This window comes from Prunus mume, linkage group LG4, assembly GCF_029339155.1.
Source record: "Prunus mume cultivar Tortuosa linkage group LG4, ASM2933915v1, whole genome shotgun sequence".
Classification (NCBI taxonomy): domain Eukaryota; kingdom Viridiplantae; phylum Streptophyta; class Magnoliopsida; order Rosales; family Rosaceae; genus Prunus; species Prunus mume.
In genome coordinates, this window is record NC_142701.1 from 7,506,025 (window position 1) to 7,518,970 (window position 12,946).

The following is a 12,946-nucleotide window of genomic DNA, read 5'->3' on the forward strand; positions in this document are numbered from 1 at the left end:
TATTAAGCATAGATTAAGCATGCCATATATTAAGCATTTCATATTCAGAAACTAATTAAAATAAGGGAGTTTATTATGCCTAGTATAGGGGCTCAAATTATTAAAAAAAACTCTATATGAAATGGACTTTGGAAATACACTAAAAAATCATTTACAACATAACAAAGAGGTTTCGAACATTCTACAAAGTACAAAATTGCCATCGATTTCTTAAAACAAGTCAAACCCTATAATCTCATAAAAAAAACCCAAAACACTCAACAAGGTATCAAAGTAATTTAATAATCAAAATTAAATTCAACATGACAAGTTGTCTTTTTTGAGTTTGTTTATACAAATTAAATAATGTAGAGTTTATTTATATCACAGAGTTATAACTAAATACCTCTTCAAAGAGTTATTAGAAATAATAACAAATAAAAGATAAAGTTATATCTGTTGATAGGGCTTTGAAATTCGTTGGAAGCACTTTGTAGTCAGGGACAAGTGATCCTCGAGCAGGGATTAATCCCAGCCTTCAAATGTGGGGACATCTAGTAGTATTTACCCAAAAAAGAAAGAAAGATAAAGTTATACCCAACAGTAGTGAGAGTCGACCTATATGCTTTACATTAAAAATAACAATTCTTCATGTCATTAAATAAATAAAAACCAATACTTCATAAGTAAAAGTAATATAAAAAGTTAGAGAAAATAAAAATAAAAAACAAAATAAATGGGAAAAAAGTTTCCTCATTCACCACATCTCTCTCTCTCTCTCCCTCTCTCTCGTCTTTCACAGGTAAGAAAATACATTTGATAATTAAATAATTAATAAAATGAATGGTTGATAGAGTCTGAATCAACAAATGAGTGATTCCCATTTCCCATTTAGCATCTCTTTTGCTTCATCTCCACCTCCAATGCATACATATTTTTTTTTGGAATCTCCTTATAAATACCCACCTCGCAGCTCACCTCGCTTCCATTTTCTGCATATCTCCTTGTCTAGATTTGTGAGAAAGAAAAAGAGCTAAGAAAACCCAAAGGGTAGAAACCTCTGTTTCTGTCCTTAATTATCATCATCCATGAGCTTAACTAGCTAGCTAGTTGTTGTTGTAGTAGTAGACTAGTAGTATTGCACCAAGTTTTCATTTCATATGTTTCTTGCTTCAACTTTTTTGTTCATGATCAAGCAGATAGAGAGTAACTCAAGTACTGGGTCTTAAGTAATTAATTAGCTCCTTGATTGATCTCTTTGTGCTTGATTCAGCATGCAACTATGGCCTATGAAAACAAATCAATGTCTCTGGACTCTCCCCAAAGAAAATTGGGTTGGGGAAAGATCGAGGTCAAGCGGATCGAAAACACAACAAACCGTCAAGTCACCTTCTGCAAAAGGCGCAATGGGTTGCTCAAGAAGGCCTATGAACTCTCTCTACTCTGTGATGCAGAGGTTGCCCTCATAGTCTTCTCTTTATGAGTATGCCAACAACAGGTATTGCTTTTAAGTTCCTCTTTAAAAAAATTTCTTTGCAAAATTTGTTGGTGTTTCTGTGTTCAAGATTTTTGCTTCTGCAGTAGAATCTGTGTTAATTGCTATATGTATTAGTTTCTGTTTATGCATTTAGATGAAGAGGTGCAAAACAGTATAAATTTGTTGCGTACGGTATGTCAGCCTTATTGCATTATTGACCTGAGTTTTTAAAGTACGATTTTTTGTCTGTATCACAAGTACCTTGCAGCATTGATGACTTGAGTTTTAGTTAGTTGATTATTGTATTGAGTTGATTTTCTTTAATTAACATTGATATTAACGCTGCAAACAAACAGCAATCAATTTTTAAGTGTTTTGTCCCGAATTTTCCGGAACCCGAGACGAACCCTGCGGAGATCCCGGTATCACACTTACGCCGGGTTCACTCCTTAAATCTATGTCCTCGCTTTACCAGAGAGGATTAAGGGCACGAGACTTTCTGCGAAATTTCGTGAGTCTCCTATAAATTGAACATTTTCCCAAAATTTCCACCTGCATACAACACATTTTATAACCCAACCGGCAGCAAGCACAATATAATCTCATGCAATTACATAAATGGCCTCCGGCCTTCAAATGATTCTAGCAGAACTGCCCAATAATAATTTTAAAATAACTTAATGCATTCAACATGCATATAATAAATTCGAAATCTATTTATGTACACTTACATTCACTTAGTCCACAGGACGAGCCTCAATTCAACCAAGTTTTGGGACCAACAACGAGGTCCAAACCAATCTTAATAAGACCACCTAAGTGGAGTCTAATCTGTGGCTGCACCTAGTAACTTCAGGCTGCCTACGTACCCTACTAAGGGATCAAGCCACACGTAGCTCTTTCATATCTATCCTGGCTCCTAATATCAAATAAACCATAACAGCCATACAAATTCATACATTCTATGATCTATTCATCACCACTCACCAAATACAATCACAATATCTCCCCATACGCCGAAACATCCAAAGTTACGTATGGGACCTATCCGCATGCCGGATAAACCTACGACATGTGAGAACTCATCAACATATCACATAATCCCCTCATACGATGGGACGCACCCGGCCTCGTATGGGGTCTGTCAACACGCCGGCTAATCCAAAGACGCGTGAGACTCCTGGGGCACAGCTACATTCTCACCACCCTCACACAATCACATCTCCTCATTCGTCCGGGACGCACCCGCCACGTATGGGGTCCGCAACACGCCGGCTAATCCAAAGGCGCGTGCGACCTCACACCGGGCCCGCTACATTCTCACCAGTCCTCACACAATCATATCTCCCCTCATACGTCCGGGACGCACCCGGGCCACGTGGGGTGCAACAACGCCGGCTAATCCAAAGACGCGCGTGCGACCTCACACTAGGCGACTACATTCTCACCAGCCCTCACACAATCATATCTCCTCATACGTCGGGCGCACCCGGCCACGTGAGGTCCGCCAACACGCCGGCTAATCCAAAGACGCGTGCGACCTCACATTGGGCCTCGGCTACATTCTCACCAGCCCTCACACAATCATATCTCCCCTCATACGCCGGACGCACCCGGCCACTTATGGGGTCTGTCAACACGCCGGCTAATCCAAAGACGCGTGCGACCTCACACCTGGGCCTGACTACATTCTCACCAGCCCTCACACAATCATATCTCCTCATATGTCGGAATGCACTCGCCACGCTTTGGGGTCTGTCAACACGTCGACTAATCCAAATACGCGTGCGACCTCACACCGTGCTGGCTACATTCTCACCAGCCCTCACACAATCATATCTCCCCTCATACGTCCGGGACGCACCGACCACGTATGGGGTCTGCCAACACGCCGCTAATCCAAAGATCGTGCGACCTCACACCGAGCCTGGCTACATTCTCACCAGCCCTCACACAATCATATCTCCCTTATCGTCGGGACGCACCCGCCACGTATGGGGTCCTCAACACGTCGACTAATCCAAAGGCGCGTGCGACCTCACTGGGCTGGCTACATTCTCACCAGCCATCATACTGTTCACTTTGGCCTGCCTACATTCTCACCAGCCACACGGGTTTAAAGGCCTCAACATGATCACAATATGGGGGAGTATGTGGGGTAGTGCGTATAGCACTGTAAGCTAACATTCGATCGCTTTATTACCTTTATACATCCACATAATTAAATATATAATATATAATTTCTACTCCTATATAAACCTCAACCCTGGTATAGCATCTGATAATTTCGCAATTTAAATCATATAATAGTATTCTAAATTCGCATATAAACCATTTAACTCAACAATGCTCAAGACCTGTCACTAAGGTCATTATAACCCTCCTGGGATGGTAGAACTACAACAAAAGTCTAGCAGTCAACCCAGGGTCAAACTATCCAAACTTGGTCAAACAGGTCCGCGGGGCCCACAACCTCCAAATTCCGATCTGACAGTTCCTATAGGTTCTACAAGGTCTAGGACACACGTCCTGCAAGTTTGGTCCAGATTGGACGGTCGGATCGCTCACGATCGCACGATCGGACGGTTACTAAAACCCTAACCCTAGGGTTGGCATTTCCGGAGTATCCGGGAGTCCATTTTACGGTCCGTCGAATCCTATACGATCTTGGTAATACCTAGATCAACATATTATAACTTCCGGACCATCCAACGGTCCAAACCTAGCGAACCCAGAAAATACGCAATATGCGATATCCGTTCGGAACTCTAACGGTATCCAAAATGAGATCCGAGCACACCTACGCGCTCGTGACATCGAGAGGATCACGTGGGACAAAATGCCCTCGGCTACGGTGCCGCGCCACACGCGCCGGCAGCGCGTGGGTGTTCAAAGCGATATCGCATCGCCGAAAAACTTCCAAATCGAGAGCCAAGACTCCTACCCTAGGTAATACACCTAATTTGGAGTCACTTTTATTCTTGGGCATACCCTAAAAACTAACCGGAAGTGGCCAGAATCGCGATCGCAAAACCGGTCGAAACCTAAATTGAAAATCGGATGATCTACACTCAAAATTGATGCAATCCTACCCAACCATCAGCTAAATCATGAAAAATAGGTAGGAATCCATACCTCAATCACCAGAAACGGTGGCGGAGGAGGAGATCGAGCCGGTGAAGTTTCGGCGAAACCGAGCTGTTTTCTTGATTTTCCGCGAAATCCCGGCGGCTGGTGGCGAGACCTGGCTGGGGTAGGAAGAGGACGGCGGCCCGGTCATTTTGGTACCGGCCTCAAGTTTGGTGGCTTGACGAGAGCACGGCCGACCAAAGCGTGGCATTGTCGCGTAGAGAGAGAGAGAGAGAGAGAGAGAGAGAGAGAGAGAGAGAGAGAGAGAGAGAGAGAGAGAGAGAGAGAGAGAGAGAGACGGGGGCAATTCCGTCTTTTAACCAAAAATTCATTTTCCAAATATTTACGACTATGCCACTGAGCTTCATTTGATTATATCTCTCTCGTTAGAACTCCAATTCGAGCCCATTACATGTCTACGGACTCATTTCACCGTGCTCTACGCAATGGTACAACCGGAATTCTCAAATTCCTTCTGGATAAGAAAATGACTAAAATACCCCTATCCCACGGGTAATTTCTCAACTTAAATAAATTAAAATATGGGTTAAATTTGGGGTCGGGGTGTTACATTTTCCCTTTTTAGTTGGTTTGCTTTTCCTTCTGTCTTATATACAATTCAAAGTTGAATTCATAGAAAGTTATAGCCTTCTGTTAGTTTCTTTTGAGGAAGGGGTATTTCATCATCTATAAATAGAGCAATCCTCATGCAGTTTTATTCATTCAATCAATTCTCTACATACAGACTTTCATATATAGAGAGCATTAGAGCTTTCATAAAGAGAGGTTCCTGCATAATTTGGTTTAAAGTTCATTGTGAATTGCAGTGCTTCTTTCACAAGGAGGAGAGTCGTTGTATCCTGGGAGGCGAACGCTAGTGAACCATAAGCACCAGTGTGGGGCGTAATTCGTCCTAAGGTCAGAGTGTCCAATACTTGTCTCGACTCAATTAAGGTTCTTCTAATTCAATTCTCATTTTGTAAAAATCTGTTTTATGTGCAGTATTTATTTTGTTTATTTTATAGCAATTTATACCCTATTTTTTCCAACATATCTTTGGGTGGATTTAAACGTAATCATTGTAATGGTACTCAGTTGAGTTGAGATTGAGTTCTTTCTCTCTCTATCTCTCTAACTTAATTATAAGATTCACCTGTCTTTCTTTCTTATCTCTTGTGTTTTTTCCTTGTGTGTGCTTTTAATGAGTATTCTTTTTTTTTTTGTTTTTTTTGTTTTTTTTGCTTTTTTCTGTTTATGATCATTTTCTTAGCTCTTGGTTTGGTGCAAACATAGATCTGGTCTAATAGATAGGAAAAGAAGCATATCATGGATGTAAAGAGCCATAAGTAGTGGTTTTGGGAATGTATGCAGGCCTCTGAAATCATCTCCTTACCTCCCTCCATAGTTGTTAATTTTCTGTTTCCCCTCTCTCTCTCTCTCCTCTTTCTTTCTCTGCATGACTCTATGTCATCTATGAGGCTAAGAAGGCCTACAACACACAAGCTGTCATGCTCTCATTAACCCAACCTCCAATCTCCTTGACACTTCGTCAGTTATAGACATCAGGAAAGTAAAAGTAGAATTCAATATATAAAATAAAAATGACAAGACCACCTCTGAAAAAAAGCACATATTAGGGTTCCAATACACCCAGATGGGTTTTGCTTGAAATACCTTACAATCTCCCTTGTACACCCAAATCAGGTCACAACCACTCATACCCAGAAGAGTTTTCCCCTAACCCCTCTAAAATTTCCCAAATATCACTTTCTTTTCCTGGAATATTCCACGTAACCAAATTAGGGTTCATTAGGAACTACATTGGGTAATCAATTTGTCCAAAATCTTTTACGGGTAACCCTTAAATTTTAACCTTTCTGGTTTCCTACCTGGGTTTTATCACAAAGGTAAATTCTTTTATGAATTATTTTTCCAAATTATTGCTCTTGAAGTGAAAGAGAGTATATATGAGATCATAGCTCAAGCGGTCATCATGAATATGTCACCGCTGAGCATTGGAGAATTGGCTTTGCATTTGCTCAAGATCTTGCATAGATATTTCATACATTTGTGCAAGTTTTTAGTGTGGGAGAGATATAAGTGAGCAGAAACAATAAAATAGACGGCTTTTGATGTTCTCAGTTTCAGACAGAAAAGACCAAATTTTATATTAATATATTTACTCTCACTTGTTTAGAGTATAAATAAACCAGAATTTTTAATTGTTTGTGAATTACTCGAGGTGGGTAATAAGGTAAACTTGAGGCCAATGTCCCTTGGGTAATAAGGTAATAAGGTAAACTTGAGTGGCAAGAGTTATGGCCTGTAATATTGGGGAGCTGCGCCATCGTGGCACAGGCAACCAATCGCAAGGTCCAGGATTTTAAGGTATCAGAGGCATAGGATAAAGTGAAATCTTAGGTTGTGTTTTCATAATAATATATTCAATTTTATATTCTGATTATATTTTTTTGAGAGAATTTTATATATGAATATTTCTCTCTCTGTGTCTGTCTGTATGTGTCTCTCCTTTTTTCCCAACACAGGAAAAAAATTAAATTTATCTGTGTTTGGAAACCCCCTCCACAATTAATTTCAAACCCAATATTTGGATATAAGCATGCATCTATCCATAATCCATTACTCTGGATGAGCAAAGCCAATTACTCCTATTATTTAAGGGGTAAAGCCAATATGGCTGATATGTGGGATAGAGTGAAGTTTTGGGCTGTCTCTTCTATTAGGTGAGATTTGTTAGCGGTTGTGAAGTGATGTGTTGCTCTTTTCTTTTTTCCTGGGTGGCATTTTTGTTTGCTATTGTCCTCTTTTCCTTTGTTTGTTTTGGTCTTGGGGTTGTTGTTTTCTTTTGTTTTGCTCTTGTGGATTCCTTACTACTTAAGGCAACAGAAAATGGTAATATCTTATGGTTAGAGAAGAACTAGTGTTATCATGATGGTTTATATATTATTCCTTGGTAATTAAAGTCACTAACTAGATGTCCCCTATATGCTTTCATTAAAAGTTTACTGAAAATGATTCCCTTCCTTAATATTTTGCTCTTTAATTCCGTAGTTTCTCTTTAGGAAGAAACTAGTGAGGTAAGCCTTGTTGTTGAAAGTTTGATGAAATAAGCCACAGATATAGAAACAATCCTTTTCTAGGTAAGCCTTTTTTATTATTATGTTCAAACTATCATATTGATTCAAAGAAATTACAAGGTCATATTTTCGAAAATTTTAACTCCAAAACGAATTTTTTGTCTATTAAAGTTCATCTTAATACACTTCGCGTTTGAGTTTGAATGCATTATCTGAAAACTTTTCAGACTATTTCTGGAGATTATTTAAGTATTTGATATGTTTAAGCAATGCTTAGAGGATTTGGTACATATTTAACTTGGTGTTCTTTGAGCACTAGTCTCATGCATATTAATTGGTTGGACTAAATGTCTAATTAGGTGTATATGTATATATATGTAGCAATAGATGCCATTCTTTTGTGGTAACTAATAGTGTTATGTATTATTACTTTCTAGTTTTGGTATATTAATGCTATGTTTGCATACCATACAGTGATAAAGCAACAATTGAGAGGTACAAGAAGGCATGCGCAGAGTCTACAAATACCGGATCTGTTTCCGAAGCTAGTACTCAGGTATTATTTACCCTGATGATAGATACTTGACAGAAAAGTTCATAAGTTTGGAATGATTTTAAAATTGAGATTACTTCTTTCTGGTCTCTAGATTTCATTATCATGTACTTTCTCCTCTAAGGGTGTGAATATTGAACTACTTATTAGAAATTCAGTTATGTACGTACATCTTGAACAAAACCAACCCATGACTAAGGCAAGTCTTGTTTTCCTTTTATATTTTTGGATCTCTTTAGTCTCATCATAATCATTTCCAATTTCAATCCTGGAATTTGGGCGAGCCATATAAATTGAGTAACGTTGTTCTGTTCATTCATATTACAACCAAAAATACCGGTAAAGCTAGAGCTTCTAGTTGAATGGCTTGGTAAGAAGTTAATGTTTTAGTTGATGGAATTGCTTTGTTGAAACTCCGTCAAGGTTTACATTTTATAACTGGAGCCCTAATTTATACTAATTGTATATATTACATATATAATTGGTAAAGCACTAATTAAGAATGAATTTTTAATGCATGCATCATAACTAGTAAAGCAGTGTTTACTGATTTTGAATATATTTTTAATGAGATGTTTTAACCATTGATTTATGGGTGTAAATCTCAGTACTACCAACAAGAAGCTGCGAAACTGTGCGCTGAGATAGGGAATTTGCAGAACTCAAGTAGGTAATCTTAAAGGGATATCAAGTTCAACCCTAGTTACCAAAAGCTTTCCCATCTCCTAGATTTTCAAATTGGCAGTCTTTTCTTTGACAGGCATATGATGGAGTTTTATGAATATGAAGGACCTGAAGAACCTGGAGAGTGAACTAGAGAAGGGAATCAGCAGAAACAGATCCAACAAGGTATCTCTTGTATATTTATGATGGATTTTTGAGATCCAAGAAGCTAGCTCTTGTCTGCCGAAATTGAGTACATGCAGAAAAGGGTACCACTGTTTGACTCTTCCTCATTTATAACATTGCATTCTCTTACATGCATTACTATTTCTCATCATATTTGAAAAGTAGTTTGTTGAGTATCACTGCTCAATGAATGTTTACCAACTTATCAAGTAAACAATTTACTTACATGCATGTACTGGTTTGTTTGATCTATTGTAAATGTGGTTCATGATCATATGCATTTGGAAAACTGTAGGCCGGCATCAATTTGTCTTTATCAACTGAATGCATGTATGTAACATGTTAGGAGTGTTCTAGTGTTAAAAGTTATCACTTGTTTGCTAAGTTTAATTTGGTCAAAAGTTGTCATGAAAACTGATTGAAGCTTAAAATTTCTGGTTAGGCTTTCTTAAATTATTCTTTCTATTTTTAACAAAAATCTCTCTTAACCATTTTGTTGTCATTAGGTAATGTTCAATATGGTTCTTTTAGCTTCTAAGTTGACTAACAACAAGTTGCACACACTGCTCAAAATCATTCATATAAGTTTTGTGCTGTTAATGAAATTTACCTTACAGGAAATTGACTAACAGTGATTTAGGTTCAGTTAACTGAAAGAGTTAGTTTAATTTGACCGTTAGACTTTGCCTAATTTTGAGGTTAATCATAAACTCAACTTAACTCAGTAAGCATTTTTTGCCCTTGATGTATGTCAATAGCATATGTACCCACCTAGGAAAAAGAATTAAGGGTAGACAAAAGGCTAGAGCTTGGGAAATGAAATTCTAATTTATATCACTGCAGGAAGAATCTGAGTCAGAATTTCTGCTGTGGATAAAAGACTTGATCCTCCTAAAGAGGATAATAAGCTAATGAAATTAACAAGCATCATGCTTTGTTCAATTTCAAGCATACCTTTTGTGGAAACACTATTAATTGCAAGAAGGTAGCTCCACTATTAATTGCAAACACAATATTTGGATATAAGCATTAGTCTCATGCATATTAATTGGTTGGACTAAATGTCTAATTAGGTGTATATATATATAACAATTCATTGTATTTATCAAATCCAATAAACCGTTTATATTCACTAGTATACCCCAACCCTATATTTAAATTTAATTTACTGGCTAAATTTAAATTAATCATTCCTGAATGAAACCCTATACTTATTATAAGATATTTATGTACATCCATTATAATAAGTATATATACTAAACTCATAGTGGCTTTATTCAGGAATTGAATCAAACAAGCCCTTTTAACTCAGGTGGTAGAGTAACGCCATGGTAAGGCGTAAGTCATCGGTTCAAATCCGATAAGGGGCTTTGATTTTTTCATAAATAAAAAAATTCCGGCAGTAGTATTCATATTTGAAGTGTGAATAAATATATTGTTAATATTTGTAATAAAGTAGTATCAAAGTAACAAACTGTATGATTTAATATAATTTTATATATAATAAAATTATAAAATTATAATGAATTATAGTATGGTTATAAATTTGTCCATGTAGCAAAAAACAGAGTTACATTGATCTCACAAACATGGAAATTAACTGCTAAATCTACATGTTCACATCTCACTACCCCGTTATTCCCATAACTGATGACTCTGGTGAAAGCTTGCACTTCATCATCATCATTATCATGAAACTGGAACAAGTCCACCAGTTGATCAAAAGTAGCAGTGTTCAGGAAATCGAGCATATCTTCATTGTGAACACTGGAACTCTGCCGCATTGACTTGAGCACTTTCAGTACCAACTCTAAGTTGAGCACCAGTATTATTTTCTGATGACATCCCAAATTCAAGTGCAGACTGAGTGGTGAGTGATTGGGAGGATGGATCATATGCAGGCCTCTCTTCATCATTCTGGTGGATGCTTTGTGATCCCGATGGTGTGGCTGTAGTAACATCATCATCATCAACCTGGATCAAGTGGTGGAGCCAACCAAAATCAATCGAGAAGTCGACATTATCGGGCTGGCTGTTTTCGCTACCAAATTGACAGCCTGTTTCTTGCCGCAGCTCCAATATTGTCGTCAGTGAGGCCTTGTTGAGTAGCATGAGTCTCATCAGATTCAATACATTCCGTCCTCTCTTGGTTATATGATCCGAACTCTGCTTGTTCCTTGAATGATTGAGCGCTGTCCACCAAAGGTGAGAAACCTCCCATTAGAACATCACCATGAAATTGGATGGCATCATCAACCATGGTTATTGGGTATGCAAAAGGGCAGTCTTACTCAGATTGAGTTTGAGTGGGCCCTCCTCCAATAGCCAGAGACATGGGAGTGGAGTTTCCAATTAAATATTCATCAAAGCTAGTGTTGAAATATAATCCTGTTCTGCCTGATTTCTTAGAGCAGAAGTCATGTTCTGCCTGATTTCTTAGGCAGAAGTCATTTTCTATTTTCTGTTCTGTCTATTTTAAATGATGTAATGAGAACCATTAGATCATAGTCTAGGTGGATTCTCTAGCTTAGATTTGGTATGACACGTGTAAGCACCTAATAGGGTGACAGTTGTAATTCTGTTAGAAGAGAATCATATTTCTCTCTCAGACACACTATGTAAGTGCAGATTGTAAGAATTCAATAGAACAGTGCCTTCCTCATTTCTCTTCATTCTCTCTAGCTGAAATCTCCAGAAAATACATCTCTTCCTAATCTGAAAATACATATACAAACTAAGAATTCTAACATGGCCTCAGAGCCAGGTTCGATTGTTTGTTGGGCGTGAATCTGTGAAGATCGAGCTGGTGTTTGGTGGTGACGTTGAGCTCACTCAAAATTTCACGAAGCTTTTCTAGCTTGCGTCTGATGTCTAACATGGCAGGATCAAGCTCTTCTGAGCTTCGTACACCAGATTTTCAATGGAGAAAACTATGAGTTTTGGAGCATTCGAATGAAGACCATTCTGAAATCTCATGAAGATAAAGCTGCTGAAGAAGAGAAGTCTATAACGGCTGAGATTTTGATGAAAGATGCTCGTGCACTTGGACTGATCCAAGGTGCAGTCTTAGACCAAATTTTTCCCAGAATAGTGAATGAAGAAACCTCAAAAGGTGCATGGGATATTCTGAAGCAGGAGTTTAGAGGCGATAAACAGGTACGAAGTGTGAAGCTACAAGGCTTACGTAGAGAGTTTGAATACACTCGTATGAAGGATAGTGAGTCATTCTCTAGTTATGTTGCTAAACTATTTGATCTAATTAATCAAATGAAAAGTTATGGTGAAGAGTTACCAAGAGAAAGAGTTGTGCAGAAATTACTTATTAGCTTGCCTAGATCTTATGACTCTATATGTTCTGTGATTGAGCATTCAAAGGATCTTGACACTCTTGAAATTCAAGAAGTGGTTGCGTCTCTCAAGAACTTTGAGCTCAGGTTGGATAGGCACACTGAAAATTCCACAGAAAAGGCTTTTACTAGCCTGAACATAGAGAGTAAAAGCTCTAAGAATGGAAGTTCTTCTGGAGGTAACAAGTCTCAGAGGAACTGGAAGGGAAATGGGAAGAATTGGAATAACAAGTCCAATTCTAATCCCAAACCAAATGCATCAAATGATGGAACTAAAACACCTTGCAAGCACTGTGAAAAACTGCACTATGGCAAGTGCTGGTTTGAAGGAAAACCAAAATGCAGAGGATGTGGAAAGTTTGGTCACATGGTTAGAAATTGCCATGAAAATCAACCTGTGCAGAAGGTGAATTGTGCCAATCAGGCTGAAGTAACTGGAACATTGTTTTATGCATGCAATGCCGTGAGATGTGAAATTGAACAATTCTTGGTATGTGGACAGTGGTTGCAGTAA

At 38.3% G+C, this 12,946-nt stretch overlaps 1 protein-coding gene and 1 pseudogene across 2 annotated transcripts; both read left to right on the top strand.

The window, feature by feature from the left end:
• The first annotated feature begins 759 nt into the window (after nucleotides 1-759).
• Nucleotides 760-9,088, top strand: LOC148917819 (floral homeotic protein AGAMOUS-like; annotated as a pseudogene). Its single transcript, XR_016126070.1, has 4 exons — nucleotides 760-1,477; nucleotides 8,158-8,239; nucleotides 8,845-8,906; nucleotides 8,997-9,088. The product of XR_016126070.1 is annotated as a floral homeotic protein AGAMOUS-like (transcript).
• A 2,949-nt stretch (nucleotides 9,089-12,037) lies between these two features.
• LOC148917820 (uncharacterized) lies at nucleotides 12,038-12,946 on the top strand. The gene has a single exon (XM_089050408.1). It carries the CDS (start codon nucleotides 12,038-12,040, stop codon nucleotides 12,944-12,946), a length of 909 nt encoding a protein of 302 aa, XP_088906534.1.